At 45.4% G+C, this 24,326-nt stretch overlaps 1 protein-coding gene and 1 long non-coding RNA gene across 4 annotated transcripts in view; one reads left to right on the forward strand and one right to left on the reverse strand.

The window, feature by feature from the left end:
• Positions 1-5,251, forward strand: part of SP7 (Sp7 transcription factor) — a 35,412-nt gene extending 30,161 nt beyond the window's left edge. For both annotated transcript variants that reach the window (XM_083490380.1, XM_083490381.1), the window contains exon 2: positions 1,104-5,251. In XM_083490380.1, the coding sequence (XP_083346506.1) occupies positions 1,264-2,361 (1,098 nt within the window). In that variant the 5' untranslated portion in view covers positions 1,104-1,263 and the 3' untranslated portion in view covers positions 2,362-5,251. The remainder of the gene's footprint in view (positions 1-1,103) is intronic.
• On the reverse strand, positions 4,658-9,937 carry LOC310700706. 2 transcript variants are annotated; one of them, XR_014522740.1, is made up of 3 exons: positions 9,217-9,937; positions 5,263-5,333; positions 4,658-4,818 (listed from the first exon to the last, which is right to left on the reverse strand). It is a non-coding gene; the product is annotated as an uncharacterized lncRNA (long non-coding RNA). The 2 variants fall into 2 exon arrangements; XR_014522739.1 differs by lacking the exon at positions 5,263-5,333.
• Between the last annotated feature and the right edge of the window lie 14,389 nt (positions 9,938-24,326).

The following is a 24,326-nucleotide window of genomic DNA, read 5'->3' on the forward strand; positions in this document are numbered from 1 at the left end:
CAGACTCATTTCTGATGTCAAAGAGAGACAGACAGACAGACAGACAGACAGACAGACAGACACTGTAATAGTATTTTTCCTTGCTTTTAGAAGCAGGGTTTGAATTTCACCTCTGGCTGTGATGCCACAAGGTGAGATTTGTGAAACAGCCAGAATGAAATGCAAAACTACTTGAATTTCAAGTCTTTTCAAATTTTGTTTCTGGATACGAAATGGGGACCTTTTCCATGATACAGGGCATGAATTTTTCCAATAAACCTAAAAAGGCCCTCCCTTTACTACCACTGTTATGCAACAACTAGGCATTGTATGGAAGCAGATAGTTGTTCCAGACCATATGGTTTACCATCTAATTGAAACCAACAGAACAAAGGGAAGGTGTGGACAGAATTTAACACAGCCAGCAGCCCAGAATAGGAACGGGAAAATTACCTGTTAAGTAATGGTTCTGATTCTCTCGGTGAGTGTTGTTGGGGTGTGGAAAACATCTCACAGGAAAGTTGAACCCCATGGCGAATGTAGCTCACAGCTCAGTTCCAAGAAGGGGGAAAGTGACAGAAAAGCCGGTTATCAGCAATTGCAAAAACAACGAGACTAGTTTAATCCAAGTGAAGTTGTGCAAAAACGCCACATGTTTTCATGGCTCATATTTGTTTCAATAGGGTTTGCTCAGTGACTTATCAGTATCATCACACAGTCGTCGCCTCGGCTGCACATTGCTTAAAGCCATAAGCTAAACCAAAGATTTAAAGTTAAGATGCTAGTGCAGCTTGTCAAAATCGCAGGTCCTTTGCTCCTACCCTGCTCTTGAGCAAAGCTGTGTGCTAAGCCATGGTTTTATCTGAACCCGGCTCATGGTTTGTTTCTTTCCAAACAAACCATGAGCTGCAGCTGAGGCTTGTTCTTGGCTTACCGTTCCTGCTTTTGGGGAGGCAAACCACAAGCCGAAGTTCAGACATCATGCTGAATAGTAATTTGTTTAAAACAGTAATCACAAACTATATATTCAATTTCCCTTTGCCAAAGATTTTTGCTTTCAATTTCCCTTTGCCAAAGATTTTTGCTTTCTTTTTCTCTCTTCCCCACCCCCGTCCCACATCTAGGAAGAAGCTTCCAAGGGCTCCAGCCCCCTGGGAATGTTGACGGACACTTGCCACAAATTGGATTTGACCCTGTTGGGAAAAGCAGAGGGAAAGCTTGGGGAAGAAACCTAATCTTCTGGGTGTGGAGCCTTTTGCTCCAAAAATCTGGAGCGCAGAAGGCATGGGAGATTCCTATACGGCCACTTTCCCTAACGGGAATGGACTCCTGTCTCCTTCAGCAAGCCCTCAAGCTTCCACCACTTACAGCAATGATTACAGCCCGTTCTCCCATTCCTTCCCAGCCTCCCCAACATCTCAAGACCCATCATCCCTGCTGGTATCCAAGGGGCACCCTTCCTCCGACTGCCTCCCCAGTGTCTACACCTCTTTGGACATGGCACACCCTTATGGCTCCTGGTACAAAGCTGGCATCCACCCGGGCATCTCCACCGCCTCTAGCAACCCCACGGCTTCCTGGTGGGACATGCACTCCAACAGCAACTGGCTGAGCTCCCAGCCCCAGTCAGATGGACTTCAGAGCTCCTTGCAGACCATGCCCAGCCAGGCTCCCATCAGCCCCCAACTGCCCAGTTACACTTCCGAATTCACCACCTTAAACCCTGCTCCATACCCGGCTGTGGGCATCACTTCCTCGTCGCACCTTCTCCCTTCTGGTCAACATGTGCTGCCCCAAGAGATGTACAAGCCCAAGCCGGTGGCCAACAACTCCCTGATGGAAGGCGGGATCGGACTGAAGTCCGGAAGAGGCGGCTCCTTTGGGAGTACGGCAGGCCGGTCGACCTGCGACTGCCCCAACTGCCAAGAGCTGGAGAGGCTCGGGGCCTCGGCAGCCAGCCTGCGGAAGAAGCCCATCCACAGCTGCCACATCCCGGGCTGCGGGAAGGTCTACGGGAAGGCCTCGCACCTCAAGGCCCACCTGCGGTGGCACACCGGGGAGCGACCCTTCGTCTGCAACTGGCTCTTCTGCGGCAAGCGCTTCACCCGCTCGGACGAGCTGGAACGCCACGTCCGCACCCACACCCGGGAGAAGAAGTTCACCTGCTTGCTTTGCAACAAGCGCTTCACCCGTAGCGACCACCTCAGCAAGCACCAGAAGACCCACAACGAGATGGGGGTAGGGAAGCCCCCCGAGGGCGAAGCAGAACGGGAAGAGGCGGCCGCAGTGGCCAGTTCTCCCAGCGCCGCCTTGCAGGACGGCCTCCCTGGAGACGAGAAGGACGCCACCAGCCCAGAGCAGAGCAACCTGCTGGAGATCTAGGTCGCTGGTGCTGAGTCCTTGCTTCGCCTTTGTTGCGCCACACCACCGACCCCCTTTTTTAACGCCTCTGAGCGAAATAATTTATTCCCCAGGGGAAAGCACAGACGCAGACCTCGTGCCAAACTTCCCTTCCCTTCCAACCCCCCAAACGAACTTCGCTGAGAGACCCCTGAAGGTCCACGGCTTTGTGGCCAAAGACACAAATATCCAAGCCAAAATCTTGAAGCTAAGTCTCCGGTCATCCTCTGGATGGTTACAACCAAAGCGCATCCCTGCCTTGGTCTCGGCATGGTCACTCAAGGGAATGGACAAGAAATCTGAAGTTGTGCCATGCAGAGTTGGCCAACTAGCAGGCCAGGCAGGAATAAAGTGGGTTTTTCTCAGGGTATGTATAGGAATCACCTTTTGTCTAGCGTAACCCACTGAGGATTCAGTTTGAATCACCTCTAACTTTGTGCAGTGAGCAGCAGTCTTGCAGCAGGTGGAGAGAAGAAGACAGTGAGAGGTCTGGAGCAGCTTTGAGACTAAGGTGGAATACCTGTCTCCACAGAACATACCCCTGGTCCAGAGCTCTTAAAGAGGCAAGCGCAATCTCTAGCTCAGGACATGGCAAATAGGCTTAACAGGTCCAGATTTGGAAGGGGCTGCTGTTCCTTTAAGACTGGCAAGCTAGGGCAAATTCCACTAGAGGCGGCTTTTCAGGTACACTGCAGCACTGATAAGAAAAGCCGTAACTGGTGACACTCTTAAAGGTACAGAAGCCATCTCCGAGTCTGGACATGCAGTTGACAGCGGGACTAATGGGAAATAGAACTGACTGGTGGAGCATGAATAAATTTGAAGCCCTTTTATATGCAATTGGGAGCCATTGGTCGGGGATTTGTACAGGTAATGGGAGCTTTGCCATTAAAATCCCATTCAATTTAAAATGAAGCATGTTGCTCTTGGGCAGTAGCAGGCAAGTTCAGAGGACAGTTTTGTAGGGGGACGGATGGGCATCCATTTACACAACCATCTCTCCTTTCTTCACACACAACAAGGGCTCCATCGCTCCCTCTCCTGTCAATGCAAGTCTGGCAAAGGCCATAGCAGAGTGTTGGTGGTATAACATCGCTCCAGAGACGGTGCCTGCCTTTTGCAGGTGCCAGCCATGCCTTTGCTTCTGGTTTAGAATACATGTACCAAGCTGAGGACCATGGGAATGGAAGCCGTCCACATGGATAAGAGACTATATTCAGACAGTTGATGGACATGGCGCCATACTGTTAAAAACGGGACTCTATTTCCATTGAAATCCAGAGAACGTGGAAATTTCTTCTGATGCACTCTGCTAGATGCACAGAGGTAAAGAGGGTTGGAGAGGAACGAAGGCCAACCACTCTGTAGAAGTCAAGAAGGGGCAAGTTGTCCCGCAAAGGTGCTACAAGACCCTTGGAGCTCCCTCTCCCCATGTATTTAATCTAGAAGTATATTTATGCCTTAAATTATGATGACAAATTAACAGAGGAAAGGAGGCAACTAGGTTCTCCAAGAGGCCTCTGTAATGTGAGGCATCTGTTATCTTATCAGGGTAGTCTCTCTGTTAACTGGGGGACTTGCTCTGGGCAAAACAGCATGATCTATAACTTGCTCGGTTTCTTTTGTTTTTTGTTCGCTTCGTAAGGTGAAAAAAATGGAGTATTTATAATCTTGAAATGCTTTTTTTTGTTTGTTTGTTTAAGTTCTGTGTCGTTTTTTTACGATCCATTGGGATTTTGAAAACCCCTTGTTAATATCAGAAATACGGAGCCAGATTTTCAATTTGCTAAGTGCACATATTTCGGGGGGAAAGGGTTTAGTTTGCTTCAAGACCTCTGGCTTAATCATCAGTGATGGGGAGCCACTGGCACAAACCCCTATTTTGGGGGGGCAGACCTGGTCTAAGACATTTTGCCACCTGTGGCGAAGAACAGGACCGCGTCCCACATTCCACGTTCAGAAGCTGATTTGACTGGCAGGTGAATCTTATTTCAGGGCTTATGATGAGCCTTCACCATACCTGAGGCTCAGCAGGTTAATTTTGGGGGTGTAGGACTGGCCAAGAGGCATACACAGCTGACCTCCTGCAGAAGACAGTGGTCAGAAGTAACAAACAGGGGCGACCTCTCTCTGCCCAACGGTATGGCCAACTCTTGATTTGGGGACAGTGCCTTTCTGTGGACGCATATTGCTGAACTACTTCCATTTCCCTTAGATCAGCCTGCCGTTTCAGGGGCATTGGAAGCACGACACATTACAAAGAGGCTGCCATGAAAAATTCCTTTTTCAGGTTGTGGCTTTATGTTGGGTGTTTCTTCCCACATTGCTCATTGGCTGGAAGAGGGTACACATCATCTGATCGTGTCAGCATGCCTAAACATTCTTGGGAGAGTGAGGGGTGCCCATTATTAAGCAAGTGAGCCAGATAGGCTTCAGCATCTGTGTAAGGAGAGAGGTACACTTATTTCAGCAACAGAAGTAAAAAAAATTTTTTTGAAAAAACCTACGTTTTGCCTGCTCAGTGGCACATCTCACATGGATATTTTTTTAAAAAAAATAACAGTTTGGACTTTGCTTGTTTTTAATTTAATTAAGAATAAAATATAAGCTATGTTGTGGGGGAAGCTTAAAGAAACTCGAGTCTTATGTTTGGAGGAAAGCACAATCCAGTGCTTCTGTACCACAATTCAAATAAAATTGCACTCCTAAGGCTTGCAATGTGGCTATTTATGGGTTGGGCCTTTAACAGCCTCACAGTCATGCTGGGTAACCCTGAGGTCTACTATTATTTATTTTTAAAAGCTGCCTTTTGGTCGCAAAACAAGCAGGAGAGTTACAACACACCATTCGAAAATCACATAATAAATCAAACTTGCAACTCACAAGATTAAAAGGGGAAAGAGTCACCGTAGTGGATCTTCCTCTGCAGGGCACAGCTGCAAAGTTTGTTGTGACTTTTAGGAAAGGGATGCACAAGGAGCACACCTATTGGAGCATTCCTGGCCAGTTTCCGGTGGAGCGCCTGGGGTCTGCCGGTTGCTAGGGCTTCTTCAAAGGATGCTGGACTAGGTGAGGCAGGCATCGGGATGTTCGTAAGAAGACTTCGCACTCGGGATCTATTAACACAGACTAGGCATGCCTCAACTGTTTAAGAGCTGCTTAATAGTGCGGCATTCATTCTTGCTTTGTAAATTTAAGGCCACAGGGATTCTAGAAAAGAAGACTACACGGTACTGAAGTCCCCTCGCCCCTGATCTATGGTATTCTGTCAGTTCACAATGGGCAAGTCCAGGGGTCAGCAACCTTTTTCAGCTGTGGGCCGGGTCCACCGTCTCTCAGACCATGTGGTGGGCCAGACTATATTTTTTTTGGGGGGGGGATGAATGAATTCCTATGCCCCACTAATAACCCAGAGATGCATTTTAAATAAAAGGACACATTCTACTCATGTAAAAACATGCTGATTCCCGGACCATCCACAGGCCGGATTGAGAAGGCGATTGGGCTTCATCTGGACCCCAGGCCTTAGGTTGCCTACCCTGGGCAAGTCCCAGTTCTTCTGCACGTGAACTGAGTGTTTACCCTTATACATGCCCCCACAATCCCCTGAAATACAGCGACATTCAGGGCCAGACATGTACAGATTCCTTGGTAGATGTTCAACTTCCGAGGTGTCTAGCAAATTGGGGTGAGCGCACAAAGGAGAAAACTTGAATGCCAATTTTATTTTTTCATGACTTTGGAATTGGGACAAAAAAGGCATCCTAAATGGGACAGGGGACGCTGCTGTTTCTTAAGGGATGGGTGGGGGCAGACAGCAGCTGTAGTCCCGGCACTTTTTGGAGCTTTAAAAAAATAAATAATGGTAGCAACTACATTGCCTCATTAGCCTGAGAATCCGTCAGCTTGCCTGTAGGTAACCTCAGTGACTATGAGGTAGATATTGCCTCTGGAGGTCAGCCGGGGGGCCATATGGGATTTTCCTGCGTTTAGTTCCCATAGCGGAGAAGGAATCGCACTCCCGCAGGGCAATCATCGCAAAGCCCCCAAACTGTTGTTTGGGAAATGGTGACTACCAGAGATCCCAGCCCCCCTTGGAACAAAGGCCTTCTGTCAGCAAGGCTTTCGCAAAGGCACAATGGACCTTTGTGAGAGACAAGCTCCCGTCAGAAGGAGCAGCAATTACAGCTAACACCAGCCAGCCTTGACTTTAACTCCTTGGGATTCACTATATTGTCCAAGCCCAGCCTAAAGGGAGGTCCTCTTCCTCACAAGTGATAACTGGGCGCCATTGTGGCAACACTGTTGTGTTGCTGTCTGAAACCATCTTTAAAAGGATGGAAGAAGGGTCTTCAGCTATTCTGGGCCAATGGGCACATTTGGAACTCTGAGAACGTGCCATGGACACTTACAAATGGCTGCTGTGGACGTGGGCCCATTCACGATATGGCAGTGCCCATTTCGCAGAATTGTGGTGAGGCCAAAAGGTAAGTAACTTGCCCAAGAGCCTGGGTATAAAGCAGATGTGAGGTTCTGAGCCCCAAAGCACAAAATCACTTCTCTGAACTTACATCAAATAGGAAGATCATTCTCAAACCACCGTATTTTTCGCTCTATAAGACGCACCAGACCACAAGACGCACCTAGTTTTTGGAGGAGGAAAACAAGAAAAAAGATATTCTGAATCTCAGAAGCCAGAACAGCAAGTGGGATCACTGCACAATGAAAGCAGCAATTCCTCTTGCTGTTCTGGCTTCTGGGATAGCTGCGCATCTTGCATTCACTCCATAAGACACACACACATTTCCCCTTACTTTTTAGGATGGAAAAAATGAGTCTTTTTTTTTTTTTTAATACCTTTATTTAAGAAAAATACACCTTTTACATCAATGTACAAGTGTATACATACAAAAAAGCAAAATTCCATCATAAAAGAGAAGAAAAGGAAGAAAAATAAAGAAAAGAAAGAAGAAAGGAAGGAAAGAAGAAAAAAGAAAAAAGAAAAACCAAATATACATAACAAAAACTTCCGTCCGACTCGGTTTTGGAATTACCTATTCTTATATTGGTTTTACAGTATTGCTAACAAATTCTACATTGATGAATTTAGTTATCGTCTATTGATAGATTATTTATTCCCTGGCTTGTCTCAAAATAAATTAAGAATTTATTCCATTCATCTTTAAGTTTAACTGTATTATTTTGTCTTATTTTTTGAGTTAGTCTCGCTAATTCAATATATTGGTAAAGCCTCATTTGCCACTCTCCGACCGTGGGTAAGTCGGGAGTTTTCCATTTTTGCGCAATTTGAATCCTCGCTGCAGCCATAGCATATTGGATAAAGGTTTGATCTATTTTCTTTATTTCTTTGCCAATCATACCTAAAAGAAACAACTCAGGGGTTTTGGGGAAATCATACTTCAGAATTTTTTTCAGTTCTTCATATATTTGTTTCCAAAATTCCTTTACTGGATCACAGGTCCACCAGATATGAAAAAAGGTCCCGACCTTATCCCTACACCTCCAGCAGATGTTATCAGCAGTTTTATACATCTTTCTCAACTTTACTGGGGTCAGATACCAGCGATATATCATTTTTTCTAAATTTTCTCTGAGGGCTACACATGCTGTAAATTTCACCCCTTTCGTCCACAATATCTGCCATTTATTATAATCTATATTATGACCAAGATCTTTTTCCCATTTTACCATCACACCCTTCACCGACTCATCTTTGGTATCCCATTCCAGTAGTTGTTTATACATTTTGGAGAGGAGTTTGTCATGACTCTCCAAAATTTCGATCTGAAACCTTGATTTTTTTTCATTCATCCCCACTCTCTTATGTTCCCTCCATAAAGCGTTAATCTGGTGGAAGTGCAACCACTCTTTTATTCTGTCTTTCAATTGCTCATAGGGCTTCACCTTCCATCCCGCTTCTGTCTTCACCAAAAGGTCCTCATATGTACATCTTTCATCAGTCATGTTTGTTTTTTTGATTTTAATAATATCAGTTGGTGATAACCACCATGGGATGCCTCTTTCTATCAGTTTTTTATACCTCTTCCACACCTCTAATAATGGGCCTCTAATTATATGATTGGAAAATCCTCTGTGGACTTCCCCTTTCTCTTGCCAAAGGTAGGCATGCCACCCAAATCTAATATTGAAACCCTCTAGGTCCAACAGATCTGTATTTCTAAGGGTGGCCCACTCCTTTAGCCAACACAAACAGGCTGCTTCATAGTAAAGTCTAATGTTCGGGGCTGCAAATCCACACCTCTCTCTTGAATCTGTTAAATATTTAAACTTTATTCTGGCTCTCTTCCCCTGCCAAATAAACTTGGTCAGGGTTTTCTGCCAGTTCTTCAAGAGGGAGGTACCTCTGATAATCGGAATACTTTGGAACAGGAATAATAGTCTCGGAAGAATGCACATCTTAATAGCGGACATCCTCCCTGTCCATGATAACTTCAGTCTGTGCCAGGTATCTAGGTCTTTTTTAATGTCCTGCCAAACCTTACTATAATTGTCTTCAACCAGATTTATATTTTTAGGTGAAAGCCAAATCCCCAAATATTTCACTTTATTCACGATTTTAATACCAGTTTTTTCTTCCAATTGAATTTTGTCCTGTTCCGTCATATTCTTTATTAGAATTTTTGTTTTCCTCCTATTTAATCTGAAGCCCGACAGTCTGCCAAAATCCTCCAAAAGTTCTATACCCCGAGCAAAAAATACGGTAACTTTCCACAAACAAAGGCCGCCCCCTGTGAAGTCTGTTGTGCTAGCGGAATAGAAGCATTGGCTATGACCTAAGCCAGATTTCTTCCTCACCTCCGCTGATGTTTCCTCACAGTTAAAAGCACTGCTCCTCAATGACTGGTTCTCCACAGTATGTCAGATGTTACAAGTCCAATATACAAAGCCCGTCATAAACTATGAAGTGATTCCGCACCAAAAAAGTACACACTTCTCTTCCCCTCTTTTCCTGCAGCCTGATCTTTAGATGCTGAGACAGATCTGGGGAAAGCAAAGTGGGAAAGTCTACTGAAAGCCAGTCAAGAGGAGAGCACAATACCATTACCAGCAGAAAGGCACTGCAGGATTTTTACTGGGTTCATTTTAATTATACTGTACATCCAGGATACTTCCATGTGGCTCACATATAATATGGTTCCAGCTGAAGATTTTGCGAAAACAGGTTCAATTTCTGGCTACCTCTCCCCTGTTTATTTTGGTTTTCATTAAGAGCAGATGAAGACCCTTGCTAGATATGACCAAGATCCCATCTAGTTCAGTATCTGCAGCAGCCGTTCCAACAGGATATACAGTTGTACCTTGGAAGTCAAACAGAATCCATTCCGGAAGTCCGTTCAACTTCCAAAACATTTGAAAACCAAAGCGCGGCTTCTGATTGGCTGCAGGAAGACCCTGCAGCCAATCGGAAGCCCCATTGGACGTTCGGCTTCCAAAAGAACGTTCAAAAACCGGAACAGTCACTTCTGGGTTTCGATCGTTCGAGAGCCAAAACGTTCGAGAGCTAGGCTGATCAACTTCCAGGGTATGACTGTATATATAGGAAAGGGAGAGAGATGGGACTGCAGAACCTGTCGGTCAGCCCTGCTGAAAGGCTAGCAACTCATTTCAAGAACTGAGTAAACAATAACTAGTGTATGAGTTTGCTCTTTTCCTCCTCACTCCCAACCTTTTTTCCTTTTGTGTCGTGTCTTTTAGACTGTAAACCTGAGAGTAGGAAAGGGCTGTCTCATCACTGATACTTGTAGACTGAAAAGCAGGATAAAAATGCTTTGGTGCATTAACAAATTCATCAATTAATATAAATTAAGGCCATAGCCCTCTCCTGCTGTCACTCCCAGCTGCTGACATTCTGTCTCTGAACGTGAAGACTTCGCGTAGCTTCCATTGCTAATAGCCACTAACAGTCCTACCCTTCATGATTATTATTTTTCTGGCCCCCCTTTGAATCATTCTCAGGTTGCAACACGTACAAACTTACATGGGGGGAATTCACACTGAACTCCAGCAGAAAACAAACTGCCTTGGAAAGTAGTGGCCTTTCCTTTGTTAGAGGTTTTCAAGCAGAGGCTGGATGATGACCACCTATCAGGGATGATGTAGCAAAGGAGTTCCTGCATCAGAAATAGCGGGTTGGACTAGATGACCTTTGAGTTACCCTCCCACTTCTATAATTTTATGTCCTATTTCTGAGTACGCATAGGACTGCAGCATGAGCCGGTGGATTCCAAAAAACATGCATTGTGTGAAGTGCTTTATTTTGGCTTTCCTGGATCTACACCACTACCAATTGATTTCACTGGGTGATCCCATGCCCACTAAATTCTGTTGGCAGGTATATAAATTAACTTGGAATTTTCATCCTAACATTTTGTAACTGCTATTAGTACAACATATGGGAATAAAGGAGGTGGTGGGGCTTTTCATGGAACTGAAGAGACTTCAATGAAGAAAAGGTGAATTTTGTTGAATGTTTAGGGAGGCTTTTAATGTTTGATGTAGTACAGTATTTTAATATTTTTTTTTGGAAGCCGCCCAGAGTGGCTGGAGAAGCCCAGCCAGATGGGCGGGGTATAAATAATAAATTATTATTATTATAATTTAGGCACCATTCAGGGCACATGGAAAACAGCCATATTTCAAAAAGTAAAATCCCCCAAAAGTTTTTGAGATTTTTTAAAGACAAACCCCAAAGTTCTTTTTTTACAAAAACGCAAAAAGACGTGATTTTTCCAGTTTCACTACCTTCCACCTTTCAAATCCCAGTAATGTCCGGGAAAATATGCCACCACTAGCAGGGTGGAGGTTCAAATGTACTATAGCATGGGTAGGCAAACTAAGGCCCAGGGGCCGAATCTGGCCCAATCACCTTCTAAATCTGGCCCGTGAACGGTCAGCATGTTTTTACATGAGTAGAATGTGTCCTTTTATTTAAAATGCATCTCTGGGTTATTTGTGGGACATAGGAATTTGTTCTCCCCCCCCCAAAAAAAATATAGTCCGGCCCCCCACAAGGTCTGAGGGACAGTGGACCGGCCCCCTGCTGATAAGGTTTGCTGATCCCTGTACTATAGTATTGGGGGGAGGTGTGTGCAATTTTTCCACTGTTCAGGACTGCGTCAATATGCCCCCATGTGGCAAAAACAATAAATCTAAGTATGCCAGGTACTGAAACCAGGGGAGCCGAATTGCATGCACATTTCACAGCTCTATTCTATCAGTGCTTACTCAGAAGTAAATCCCCTTGAGTTCAGTGGGACTTAAGGGTAAGGGTAAAGGTCCATTTAGGACCATTAGGTCCAGTCGTGGCCGACTCTGGGGTTGTGGCGCTCATCTCGCTTTATTGGCCAAGGGAGCCGGCATACAGCTTCCGGGTTATTATTAAGCCGCTTCTGGCGAACCAGAGCGGCGCATGGAAACGCCGTTTACCTTCCCGCTGGAGCAGTACCTATTTATATCTACTTGCACTCTGACGTGCTTTCGAACTGCTAGGTTGGCAGAAGCTGGGACCGAGCAACGGGAGCTAACCCCGTCACGGGGATTCGAACCACTGATCTTCTGATCGGCAAGCCCTAGGCTCTGTGGTCTAACTCACAGCGCCACTTTAACTCACAGCGCCGCTTTGGGACTTATTTCCAGGTACCGTATTTTTCGCTCTATAACACGCACTCGACCATAACATGCATGTAGTTTTTAGAGGAGGAAAATCTGTAGGCATGCCACCCGTGGGCATTCCCTCCATAACACGCACAGACATTTCCCCTTACTTTTTAGGAGGAAAGAAGTGAGTGTTATGGTGCAAAAATTACGGTAAATAGTTATAGGATCACATCTTAAATTCCTCTTAATCTTAATGTTTCCTTTACGCCATTGGACAGTAGCAACCTTACTTAAGATGGGCTGTGCCAGTAGCATTATAACTGCCTTTTGAAGCAAGATTAATAGATAGGGAAAAGGAATGAAAAGGACAGAACTAGGCAGAAAGAGTAAAGGTGACAACAGAATTAAATAAATGAAACAGGGGTCACATGCTGCAGCCTGGGATTAAAAGGAGGTTCTGCATTTGGAAAAAATTAAGACCGCTGCTTCAGTCTTTACCCTGAGCTCTCCTTTTGCCTCCTTTTCTGGACACAATCCTGCCAATACCTCTCTTTGGTCCAGATCCTGGAAAGTTTTACCAACTTTTTGGGTAGCTCATGCCCACGCAGTCACATGTCAATGTAACAACACGGGCAAAGAGGCAAAAACAAACCAACCAGGACATGTTTATTTGAGGCTTCCAATCTACAATGGGAATTAAGTCTCTGACATTCAGACGTGCCCCCAAATACTACCCAGTTCCATGGGCCAAAAGTGTGGGGAAAAACGCTCTCCCTATAGTGGCAGGCTTGCCAATTTTTAATATTTGTTCTGTCCCTTCAGGGTGGTGGTCTCTAGAAATCTACGGCTTTTGCATGGCGAATGTAGCCTTCTGTATAAAACTGGAATCACATCCATTTGTTCTGCCCATTTTTAGCCTCAGGTCCCTCTGGCATGTTGTCAACCTGGAATATTGCCCATCAGTGCAGACCCCAGGTCTAATAATAATAATAATAATAATAATAATAATAATAATAATAATAATTTATTTATACCCCGCCCTCCTCAGCTAAGACCGGGCTCAGGGCAGCTAACAACCAATAATAAAAACAAGTTGATTAAAATACAATTTAAAAGAATTAAGATACAACACTAAAACAATTAGGGAGCAATCTCTTCATAGGAGGAGAAAGGAAAAAGAAAGAGAGGGAGGGAATCAAACTGATTCTGCGCCAAAGGCCAGGTGGAACAACTCTGTCTTACAGGCCCTGCGGAAAGAGATCAGGCTGGAGCCAGTGTTGAAAAGGCCCTGGCTCTGGTTGAGGCTAATCTAACTTCCTTAGGGCCTGGGACCTCTATATGGACCTTGAGGCTCTCCGTGGGGCATACCAGGAGAGGCGGTCCCATAGGTACGAGGGTCCTAGGCCGTGAAGGGCTTTAAAGGTCAAAAGCAGCACCTTAAATCTGACCCTGTACTCTACCGGGAGCCAGTGCAGTTGGTAAAGCACTGGGTGAATATGCTCCTATGGCAGAGACCCCCTGAGGAGCCTCGCTGCAGCATTCTGCACCCGCTGGAGTTTCTGGGTCAGCTTCAAGGGCAGCCCCGCGTAGAGCGAATTACAGTAGTCAAGCCTGGAGGTGACCATCGCATGGATCACTGTGGCCAGGTCGGGGCGGGAAAGGTAAGGGACCAACTGCTTGATGTGGTGGTGGAAAAATGTCACCTTGGCTGTTGTTCCCCACTCCTATTGTAGGAACAGGGACAACAATCTTTGAAAAAACCAGTCCTATAACACATTTCCGCGAAGGATCATAGAATTGCAGAGCTGGAAAGGACCGTAAGGGTCATCTAATGCAACCCCCTACGATTCAGGGATCTTTTGCCTAGTGTGGGGCTCAAACACACAACCCTGTGATGAACAGTCTTGTACTTTACCAGCTGAGCTATCCCTGGCCTTTAAGGGAAGTTGCTCTGGAATGCAATGGAGCGAATGGCATGGCAGCAAGGCCAGTTTGCAAAATTGAAAAGAGCAAACTGGCAATCGTGCGCAACGATGAAAAGGAAAATTGTCCTGGTTCTGAAATCTGTGCAGGGCTTTTGGCCAGAAACCATGAGGACAACAAGCCACAGCAGAGCTGGTTTACTACAGTTTACACATTGCTATATAATACGGCGGGGTGGGGGGGGGAGAGGGGGAGATAAGATCATGATGCTTAAGAGTCTAACATTACCAAACTGCACCGCCTGATAAAATGCTTCCCTCGCACCTCCAGAAAGAAGCCTCTGGCTTAAGGCATCTGCTGCCTGCAAACGCCGCCCAGCCTCCCTCTGGGGCGAAGTCTCCCATGGCAGTTCCAGCAGCCTTCAAAGCGCTCACCAGAACGACCTCTGCGTGGACCACCCACCGTTCATGTACAGTAGCCAGGCGCAGCTGGGAGCACATCTGTTCTTCCTTTGCCTTATGCGAAAACACATGGCCACGTGCAGCCCTCGCCTCTAACCCCACGGAAGCCCTGAGCTGGAAGGAAATCGGTACATCGTCAAGGAGTCCAACCCACGGCCTTAAGACAGGATATCCTAGCTCTAAAGCATCCCTGACAGACGCCTGCCCAGTTCCCTGCCCCCAGCCCAAATTCTTGAGGAAAAGAAGGCACAGAAACTCCCTAAGCAGCTTCCAATTCCATTCCACGGGATAAACCCTGCTAATAATAATAATAATAATAATAATAATAATAATAATTTTTTATTTATACCCCGCCCATGTGGCTGAGTTTCCCTAGCCACTCTGGGCGGCTCCCAATCAAATGTTAAAAACAGTACAGCATTAAATACAATGGTACCTCGGGTTACAGACGCTTCAGGTTACAGACTCCACTAACCCAGAAATAGTACCTCGGGTTAAGAACTTTGCTTCAGGATGAGAACAGAAATTGCACGGCGGTGGCAGCGGGAGGCCCCATTAGCTAAAGTGGTACCTCAGGCTAAGAATGGTTTCAGGTTAAGAACAGACCTCCGGAACAAATTACTGTAAGTTCTTAACCCGAGGTACCACTGTATTAAAAACTTCCCTAAACAGGGCTGCCTTCAGATGTCTTTTAAAGATAGGATAGCTGCTTATTTCCTTCACATCTGAAAGGAGGGTGTTCCACAGGGTGGGTGCCACTACCGAGAAGGCCCTCTGTCTGGTTCCCTGTAACCTCACTTCTCGCAATGAGGGAACCGCCAGAAGGCCCTCGGCGCTGGATCTCAGTGTCTGGGCTGAACGATGGGGGTGGAGACACTCCTTCAGATACACAGGACCGAGGCCGTTTAGGGCTTTAAAGGTCAGCACCAACACTTTGAATTGTGCTCAGAAACGTACTGGGAGCCAATGCAGATCTCTCAGGACTGGTGTTATGTGGTCCTGGCGGCCACTCCCAGTCAACCGTCTAGCTGCCGCATTCTGGATTAATTGCAGTTTCCGGGTCACCTTCAAAGGTAGCCCCACGTAGAGCGCATTGCAGTAGTCCAAGCGGGAGATAACTAGAGCATGCACCACTCTGGCGAGACAGTCTGCAGGCAGGCAGGGTCTTAGCCTACGTACAACAACAGGCTTCTTCCACAACACACAACACCCTAATATTTATACTATGTACAGTATTTACTAGGGTGGAGCTCCATCGCGCTTTTTTAAATAGGATGTTTTGCAAAAGGGGGAATAATTTCAGTGACATGCAAACACGGGTGGAAGCGTCTACTGCCCTTAAAGCAGGAATAGGGAAACTCCATCTCTCCAGGTGATGCTACACTACAACTCCCATCATCCCTGGCCATTGGCCATGCTGGCTGGGGCTGATGGGCAGTGGAGTCCAACAATATCTGGCAGGCCGCGGTTTCCTTGCTTTAGAGCAGTGGTTCCCAAAGTTGGGCCTCCAGCTGTTTCTGGACTACAACTCCCACCATCCCTTGCTAGCAGGGATGATGGAGATTGTAGTCCAAAAATAGCTGGAGAGTGTTTTTGCTTTAAAGTTACAGATAGGTGAGAAGGGGTGAGAAGGTGAAGAATGGCTTAGTCATGTATAATGAGATAAGAATCCAATGTCTTTGTTCAAACCAGGTCTCTCCATGGTTTTAAGTTTGGTAATGAGTTGCAATTCATGACTAAGCCATTCTTCACCTTCTCACCCCTTGCCTTTTCCTGTAAGACCTATTGCAGTCGTTAAGAGTCGTCAACAGGCTCATCTCAGCTATCTGCCAATCTCCCATTCCCACCACCCTTCTGAGTAATACCCCTCCCCACCTTCTCACTATATAGAAGGATCTGGCAACTTCTGTTTCAGTGTATCTGAAGAAGTGTGCATGCACACGAAAGCTCATACCAAGAACTAACTTAGTTGGTCTTTAAGGTGCTACTGGAAGGAATTTTTTTATTTTGCTTTAAAGTGTCATGGTGACACTGTGAAGGAGGAGAATTGACAAAAGAAAAGGAAGGACTGCAATTTTGCAGCAAAAAAAGCAGGTCCTCCCCTCCCTCTAAGGCACGGGCAGGCAAACTAAGGCCCGAGGGCTGGACCCGGCCCAATCGCCTTCTCAATCCGGCCCACGGACAGTCTGGGAATCAGTGTGTTTTTACATGAGTAGAATGTGCCCTTTTATTTAAAATACATCTCTGGGTTATTTGGGGGACATAGGAATTTGTTCTCCCCCCCCCCCCAAAAAAATATAGTCCGGCCCCCCACAAGGTCTGAGGGACAGTGGACCGGCCCCCTGCTGAAAAGGTTTGCTGATCCCTGTACTATAGTATTGGGGGTGTGTGTGCAATTTTTCCACTGTTCAGGACTGCGTCAATATGCCCCCATGTGGCAAAAACAAGAAAAAGTTTGCTGACCCCTGCTCTAAGGGGCTTCATCGGACTTAAATCAAACTTAATGCACTCCCCTGCCCCTTTCTCCAAAATGGAACTTCTCAGTGTGAAAAATGGAAGCTTCTGAAAACTTGGTTCAACCCTTTCACCTATCTTTCTGCATTTTACCCCTTCTTGTCTGACCCATATGGCAAATTATTTCTTTGAAGAAATGTTTGGACACTGTCAGATCCCTCCTCCCACCATCGCACAGATCATCCGCAAGGATTGTGGGAGATTTGAGGTCAAATCTAACGATGCATATTCTTGCGAATTAGCATATAAAGGAGCTGATAGGCTCCTTGCTGACAGGCGGATTCCGACCATAGAAACATAATTGGTAGAGAAGGCCCTGTGTGACGTCATTTCCCCTTCTCTCTTCAAAGAAGTATTTCCTGTTCCTTCCCTCTCTCTCTTCCTCTTTGACCAGCGATGGGAGCAAACATATATCCAGTAGACTGAGGCTGCTTATAATGTAGATATAAGTATTTCGCCTGCATTTATTTTGCTGCTGCTGCTGCTAACAAATGCATGACTGTGAGTAAGTAAATTGCATTTTTAAACTTACTTATCAGTCTGTCGTCTGATTCTTTGTTACGTGGGATAAGAAAGGGGGAGCCGGCTTGCTTCACAGCTGGACTTAATTAAAAGAAGGCGTCACAGCCGATTCCTCTGCTTTCAACTTTTCTGCTAAGGAGGGGACTTTGAACTTTGCTCAGCCCCACATTTTAAACAAAGTGGTAAGCTGATCTGTTTGCATGATCAACCCACACATGTGGGGGCCTGGAGGGATAAATTGCAATTCATATATTCTCTCCCACCTATTAAAACTCATCTCACAAGGAGAGGCTGCAGCTCAGTAGCAGATTACGCACGTTACATGCTAAAGTTCCCAGGTTCAAGTCCTAAAATCTGTAGGTAGGGTAGCTAAAGAATCCTGTCTCAAACCCTGGAGAGCCACTAGAAAACACTGAGCTAGCAAAATAGTGCGACTAGGTACAAGGCAGCAGCAGGTTAATTGCTCCGCCCACTTTTGCCTCCAGCCCCACCCACCTCCGGAATACAGCCCCCAGGAAGAAGACCAGAAGGGAATGTGGCCCTCAATCTTAAAATAAGGTTCCTTGCCCCTGATTCAAAAGATTCATATTGCCCTTCGGCAGGGACATAAAAATATATTCGCCTGGTGCCAGAAATACATCAAACTAGGCGCCAGGTGCCGCTCCCTCAGAAGAGCATTCACCACGAATGGGGGCTACCGCCGAGAAGGTCTTGCTGTTCCAAACCCCCGCCACACCTGCCCTCCATCCCCGACTGTTTTCCCCCCAATTTTTTTTTATTTTCATTTTTTATTTTCAACGTTTATCTCCAAAAATGACACAACAAAACACACAACATAGAAAAACATACAACACTACAACAAACTAAATACACACACACACAAATTATCTCTTCAAATACCCAACTCTCATCACATTGATAACTGACCTCCTCCAGTCCCCTCTAACTGAATTTCATTATATCACTTATATAACAGTTCTTCAAATTCATATTTCTAACAATATTGACTCCTTTCATTTACTAACCTCTTCTCCTTTATTAATTCTAATCCTTAATATTCACTACTACCTAATCTTATTCCACCCCTAGGCCTATTTGTTACTTCCAAGAATTTTCTATTTATCTTATATCACAATATTTAGCTAAATATTCTTTGAATTAATTCCTATCCTCTTATGTCTCCTCTTCCTTCTGGTCACGGATTCTTCCAGTCAGGTCAGCCAGCTCCAAAATGTCCAACATCTTCATCTGCCATTCTTCTATTGTTGGTATTTCTTGCGATTTCCAGTTTTTTGCTAATAAAATTCTAGCCGCTGTAGTGGCATACAAAAACAGTCTACCATCTTTTTTTGGGCAATTCCAATCCTATTATTCCAAGTAGAAAGGCTTCTGGTTTCTTAATAAATGTATCACTTCATTTTAGGGAGGGCAATCCTTTCATTTGTGATATCCAGGGATCAGGGCTTCTCCTGAAAGAAGCGAGGGAGTATGAAGTAGGAACTGGAGAAGCTTGTTGTTGCTTAGTCATTTAGTCGTGTCCCACTCTTTGTGACCCCATGGGCCAGAGCACGCCAGGCACTCCTGTCTTCCACTGCCACCTGCAGTTTGGTCAGACTCACGTTTGTAGCTTCGAGAACACTGTCCCACCATGTCGTCCTCTGTCGTCCCCTTCTCCTTGTGCCCTCCATCTTTCCCAACATTAGGGTCTTTTTGAGGGAGTCTTCTCTTCTCATGAGGTGGCCAAAGTATTGGAGCCTCAGCTTCAGGCTCTGTCCTTCCAGTGAGCTCTCAGGGCTGATTTCCTTAAGAATGGATAGGTTTGATCTTCTTGCAGTCCATGGGACTCTCAAGAGTCTCCTCCAGTGAGGCATCAGGCATAAGCCTGCATTTTATTAATGTTTGATCAGGACTTGTATATTAAAGAGGGCTTAGATTTTCAAAAGTAGATTTTCAAATGTTTCAATGCCAGGCAGAGAAAACCTTGGCCATTCTCCTAAGACAAGGGGCCCCCTTTTTGATTGATAGCAGAAAGCAATTCTCAAAGTCGTAAAAGCTGAAATTACAGACTAAGAGCAGGACATTGACCCTACATGTTACAGAAGATAACAAAGGCAGAGATAAATATAATTAGGAATGGGCAAATAGTAAAATGATACCATGGGCCTCTTTTAAAACCTTGAGCTGTATTTTCTAAGGCCAGAGGTAAATGGGAGAAAAAACATCTAGCTGACAGAGAAAGAGAGGCTTTTTGGGGAAGTCTTTTTAAAACTGTTTCTTTCTTAAACTGAGAGAGTTTGGGAAGAGCTAATGGAAACAAAGCAACTGGCTGGAGAAGGGGGGGAAGATGTAAACTAAAGAGCCTTCTTTAAAAACTGTTTTTTTACTGAGTTCCTTCCTTTCTACTTTAAGAAGCTTTATTCTTTTAAAAGGTTACCTATGATAATGTATGAAATATATTAGCTTAAATATATTGGCTTAAATGTAATTATGCAAAGGATTTAACAAATGCTAGAAGAGTTGTATTTATCTTGAAATTAAGTCAGCCACCAGTCCAGCCTCTTGCCAGACAAGAAGACGCCATCAAATGCTGTCCTGATATATTAGCTGCCAGACATTTGTTTAGAAACCTTCAAATGAAGGATATCTTTCAATGTTGATGTGAAACTCAAGATCCTTGACATATGTTTAAGATAAAAATTTAAGATTAACCATTTGTTTTAGAAGGCAATAGGGCAGGAAGGGCAAGAGGTGAGCTGGTAATTAAGATTCCTTGTTGAGACACATGTAAGATATATTACTACTTATTTGTCATTTATAGATGTAACAATATATAGCTGTTTGTGTTCCTTATAAGGACAGAAGGATATGGGTGTATCTTTTTGTGATTGGTTATAGCAATCAGCCAATAGGAAATCCAACCAGGCTGATTGGACAGAGGCAGCCCAAGGAGGAGCAAAGGGGGCTGGATTAAGGGAATATAAGTGCTGGCCATAATGGCAGGAGGCCAGGCCAGAGCTTGGTAACCATATACCACTGTGCCTCTCATTTATTTGTCTGACAAATAAATAATTATTTTAAATTCTCTATTGCTGCGTTGAATATTTCATTCCAGCTAAGCGTTAACCACAAGCAGGGTGCTACATTTTATGGTGCCCTGTGACTCGGATAAGTGGTCTGCTGGAACGCAGCCCCTTCGCTCTACTGAGCAGGGTACAAGAGAGAGGATCTCTAAACTGCTTACCCAAGCGCGCACTGGTAAATTTTTCCAGGGGGAACGCAGAAGTCTCGTCTGTCTGATACCCTGCTCACTGGCGGCGACGGACCGGGGGGAAACGGAACCAACCAGGGGTAAGTGCACTAAGGGGTTTTGGCCCTCCAATTAATTGGGAGGAAGAGAAGTCTTGATCAAACTTCTGCGTCTCAGTAAGTGGGAACTGAGTACGCTAGGTGGTTGGGTATATCAGATGGTGGTCTGGTGGGGGAAAAGGGGAAGTTGGGAGGTAGTGTGTGGTGAAGTATCCAGCGCATTGTATGTGTGAGAAAGTACAGAGCAATCTGTAGCTGACCTGAGTGTGGAGTGGGTAGTACTTCGGTTCCCAGTGAGGCGACTCCATCTGGGCAAGAAACCCCACGAAGCGTGTGTGTGAGTGACTGAGTGGATACTTCACAGGGCCATACAATGGGAGTTGGGGGTTCAAAAGGGGAAAATACACCTCTTGAATGTATGTTAAATAATTTTAAGAAAGCCTTCTCAGGGGCATATGGAGTCAAAATGACGCCAGAGCGCCTGAGAACGTTATGTGAATTAGAGTGGCCGAAGCAAAATACTGGATGGCCATCTCAAGGAACCTTTGATATAAATTTAGTAAGCAAACTTTGGTCTAACATTGCCAAAGAAATTGGAGGGTGCCCAGAACAATTTTCATATATAGATTCCTGGCTGAGCACATTAAATAAAAATCCTCCATGGATAAGGGAATGCAAAGTCCAACGATGCAAATTATTGGCTGTAAAAGCCGAAGCTAGAAAAGGAATCTTGCCAAATAAACTCAAACCCATTTTTGAGGGACCAGAGGAAGAGCTGCTTCCACCTCCACCCTATGCTCCACATCGAAGGGAGCCTAATCCAAACACTCCACCAGTTGTAACCCCAAGGCAAGAAAGTGGAATGAATAATGGGGCTGGAGTCACAGAACTTGATTCCTTGATAGATTATGATAAATATCTTCAGGAGGCATTGGAGGCCTATAATAAAGCCCAAGCAGAAGTGGTTATTCCATCTGTGAGTCCCAGTAGAACTCCATCTACAGTCTCTTTTAGTGAAACAACTGATTGCCTACCCCAAACCCCTGTACATCCAAGTCCTAGAGAATTATTACAGAAGTTACAGGGAGACCTTAATCGGTCAGCAAGCAATACAGCCAGGCGTATAAAGCTGCTAAAAGAACGCCTTGGGACAAATACCATCCCCTATGATTTAAGGCCCCTAGAGCAAAGCGAAGAGAAAGATCACGTAGTAGCCCCTCTCAGAAGAGTATTTGATGCACTTGAGGAGCCTGTGCTGGTTAACGGGCTACCTGGACCAAGGCCACCTCGAACTTCGACCCTGCAATATATTCCATTCACGACTACAGATCTGATGAATTGGAAAACACACACCCCATCTTTCGCAGAAAAACCTCAGGCTATGATGGACTTGGTGACTTCAATAATAAATACTCATAGTCCTACTTGGACAGATTGCCGCCAGCTCCTGAATACTCTGTTCACCACTGAGGAAAGGAGAGACATAATTGAAAAGGCACAGATATATTTGCGTGAGCAGGCCAGAGTGGGAAATATTTTTAATATTGACCGTCATCTCCAAGACAACTTTCCCTTGGAAGATCCTAATTGGGATCCAAACAATGTAATTCACCTGGCCAGACTTACCACCTACCGCCAGACGCTTGTGCAAGGTATCCGCAGGGCATGCCAGAAGCCCACTAACATGTCTAAAGTCTCAGAAGTAGAACAGAAACCAAATGAGAGTCCAGGAGACTTTTTAGAGAGGCTGCAAGAAGCCTATCGTATATGGACTCCTTTTGACCCTGAAGCCCCTGAAAACAGCAGAATGATTACTGCTACATTTGTGGCCCAGTGCGCTTCTGACATTCGTAAGAAAATTCAGAAATCAGAAGGATGGGAAGGGATGCTGATGAGCCAAATTATGGCCATTGCACGCCGAGTTTATCGGAATAGGGATGAGGCTGAGAAACAAGAGAAGAAGAAGTGGCAGAAGGAAAAGATGGTAATGCTAGCCACAGCAGTGAAGCAAGACTACCGCCCCTTAAATGGAGGAAGAGGGCGGGGAAGGAATCCACCACTGGGAAGGAATCAATGTGCAAATTGCAAGAAGGAGGGTCATTGGAAGCGGGAATGTCCTGAACCCCTGAGGTTGGAAGAAGTACGCCCAGGCCCAGGCCCAGGCTCCGGCCCAAGAAACCAGGGACGGGGACGGGGAATGATCCGAGATGGAAGATATCAGAGACCTGGACAAGGACGGAGTAGGGACAATGTCATTGGACTGGCAGAGGAGGATTTTACCCAAGACTAGGAAAGACCGGACTCCATAAAGTTAGGCTTCCAGGAGCCCACGGTCACGATCCAATTAGGAAGCCATTTAATAGACTTTATGATTGATACTGGGGCTGAATACTCAGTACTCCCAGAACTATTGCAGAAAAAGGCATCCAAAAGTGTAGTCATTAAAAGTGCCACTGGTCAGTCAGCTAAGAGGTCTTTCCTCCAACCTTTGGAATGCCAGATTGGGGGACATCGTTTAACCCATCAGTTTTTATATATACCTGAGTGTCCAATACCTCTCTTAGGTAGAGATATGCTGTCCAAATTGCAGGCCCAAATCACCTTCACTCCTCGAGGTCCAGAAATGAAATTGCCATCAAAGGCAGCAGGAATAATTTCCCTCTCCGTACCTAAGGAACAATCATGGCGCCTAATGTCAGCCCTGCAAGTCCAACCCACATTGGATACAGAGTTAAACAAGCTCCTCCGAACTCTACAGGTGCCACCAGGAGTATGGGCCGAAAATAGCCCACCAGGAATGGCCAAGAATATAGCTCCAATTGTAGTAACCTTAAAACCTATGGCTACCCCTGTATCTGTAAAGCAATATCCTTTACCCCGGCGAGCAGCAGAGGGCATCCAGAAACATTTGGACCGCCTATTAAAATATGGTCTGCTTAAGCCCTGCCAATCAGAGTGGAACACACCCCTTTTGCCTGTTCGAAAACCTGGGACAGATGAATACAGGCCAGTGCAGGACTTGAGGCTCGTAAACCAGGCTATCGAGACCTTGCACCCAAATGTACCAAACCCATACACCCTGCTGAGTTTGATCCCACCAGAAGCAACATTTTTTACTGTATTGGACTTGAAAGATGCATTCTTCTGTTGCCGGCTGGCACCACAGAGCCAACCTATATTTGCCTTCCAGTGGGAAGACCCTTTGACAGGAACAAAAGGCCAGCTAACTTGGACGAGATTGCCCCAGGGATTCAAAAATTCCCCAACTTTATTTGGCACTGCCTTGGCGAAGGATCTAACAAGTTACCCCTCAATACCTGGAGAAAAGGTGGTTCTGCAATATGTAGATGACCTTATACTAGCAGCAAAGGATTTTGATACCTGTAAAGAAGGTACAGAGGAACTGCTCCACTTGCTCTGGCAAGCTGGCTACCGAGTTTCCCAGAAAAAGGCACAGTTATGTTTAGAAAAGGTCAAATATTTGGGCTTTGACATCTCACACCAACAACGAGCATTGAGGCCAGAGAGGAAAGAAGCTATTTGCCTTATCAAGGAACCTACCACAAGGAAACAACTCAGAGG

Source organism: Podarcis liolepis (assembly GCF_965112155.1).
Source record: "Podarcis liolepis genome assembly, chromosome: 2".
In the NCBI taxonomy this organism is placed as follows: Eukaryota; Metazoa; Chordata; class Lepidosauria; order Squamata; family Lacertidae; genus Podarcis; species Podarcis liolepis.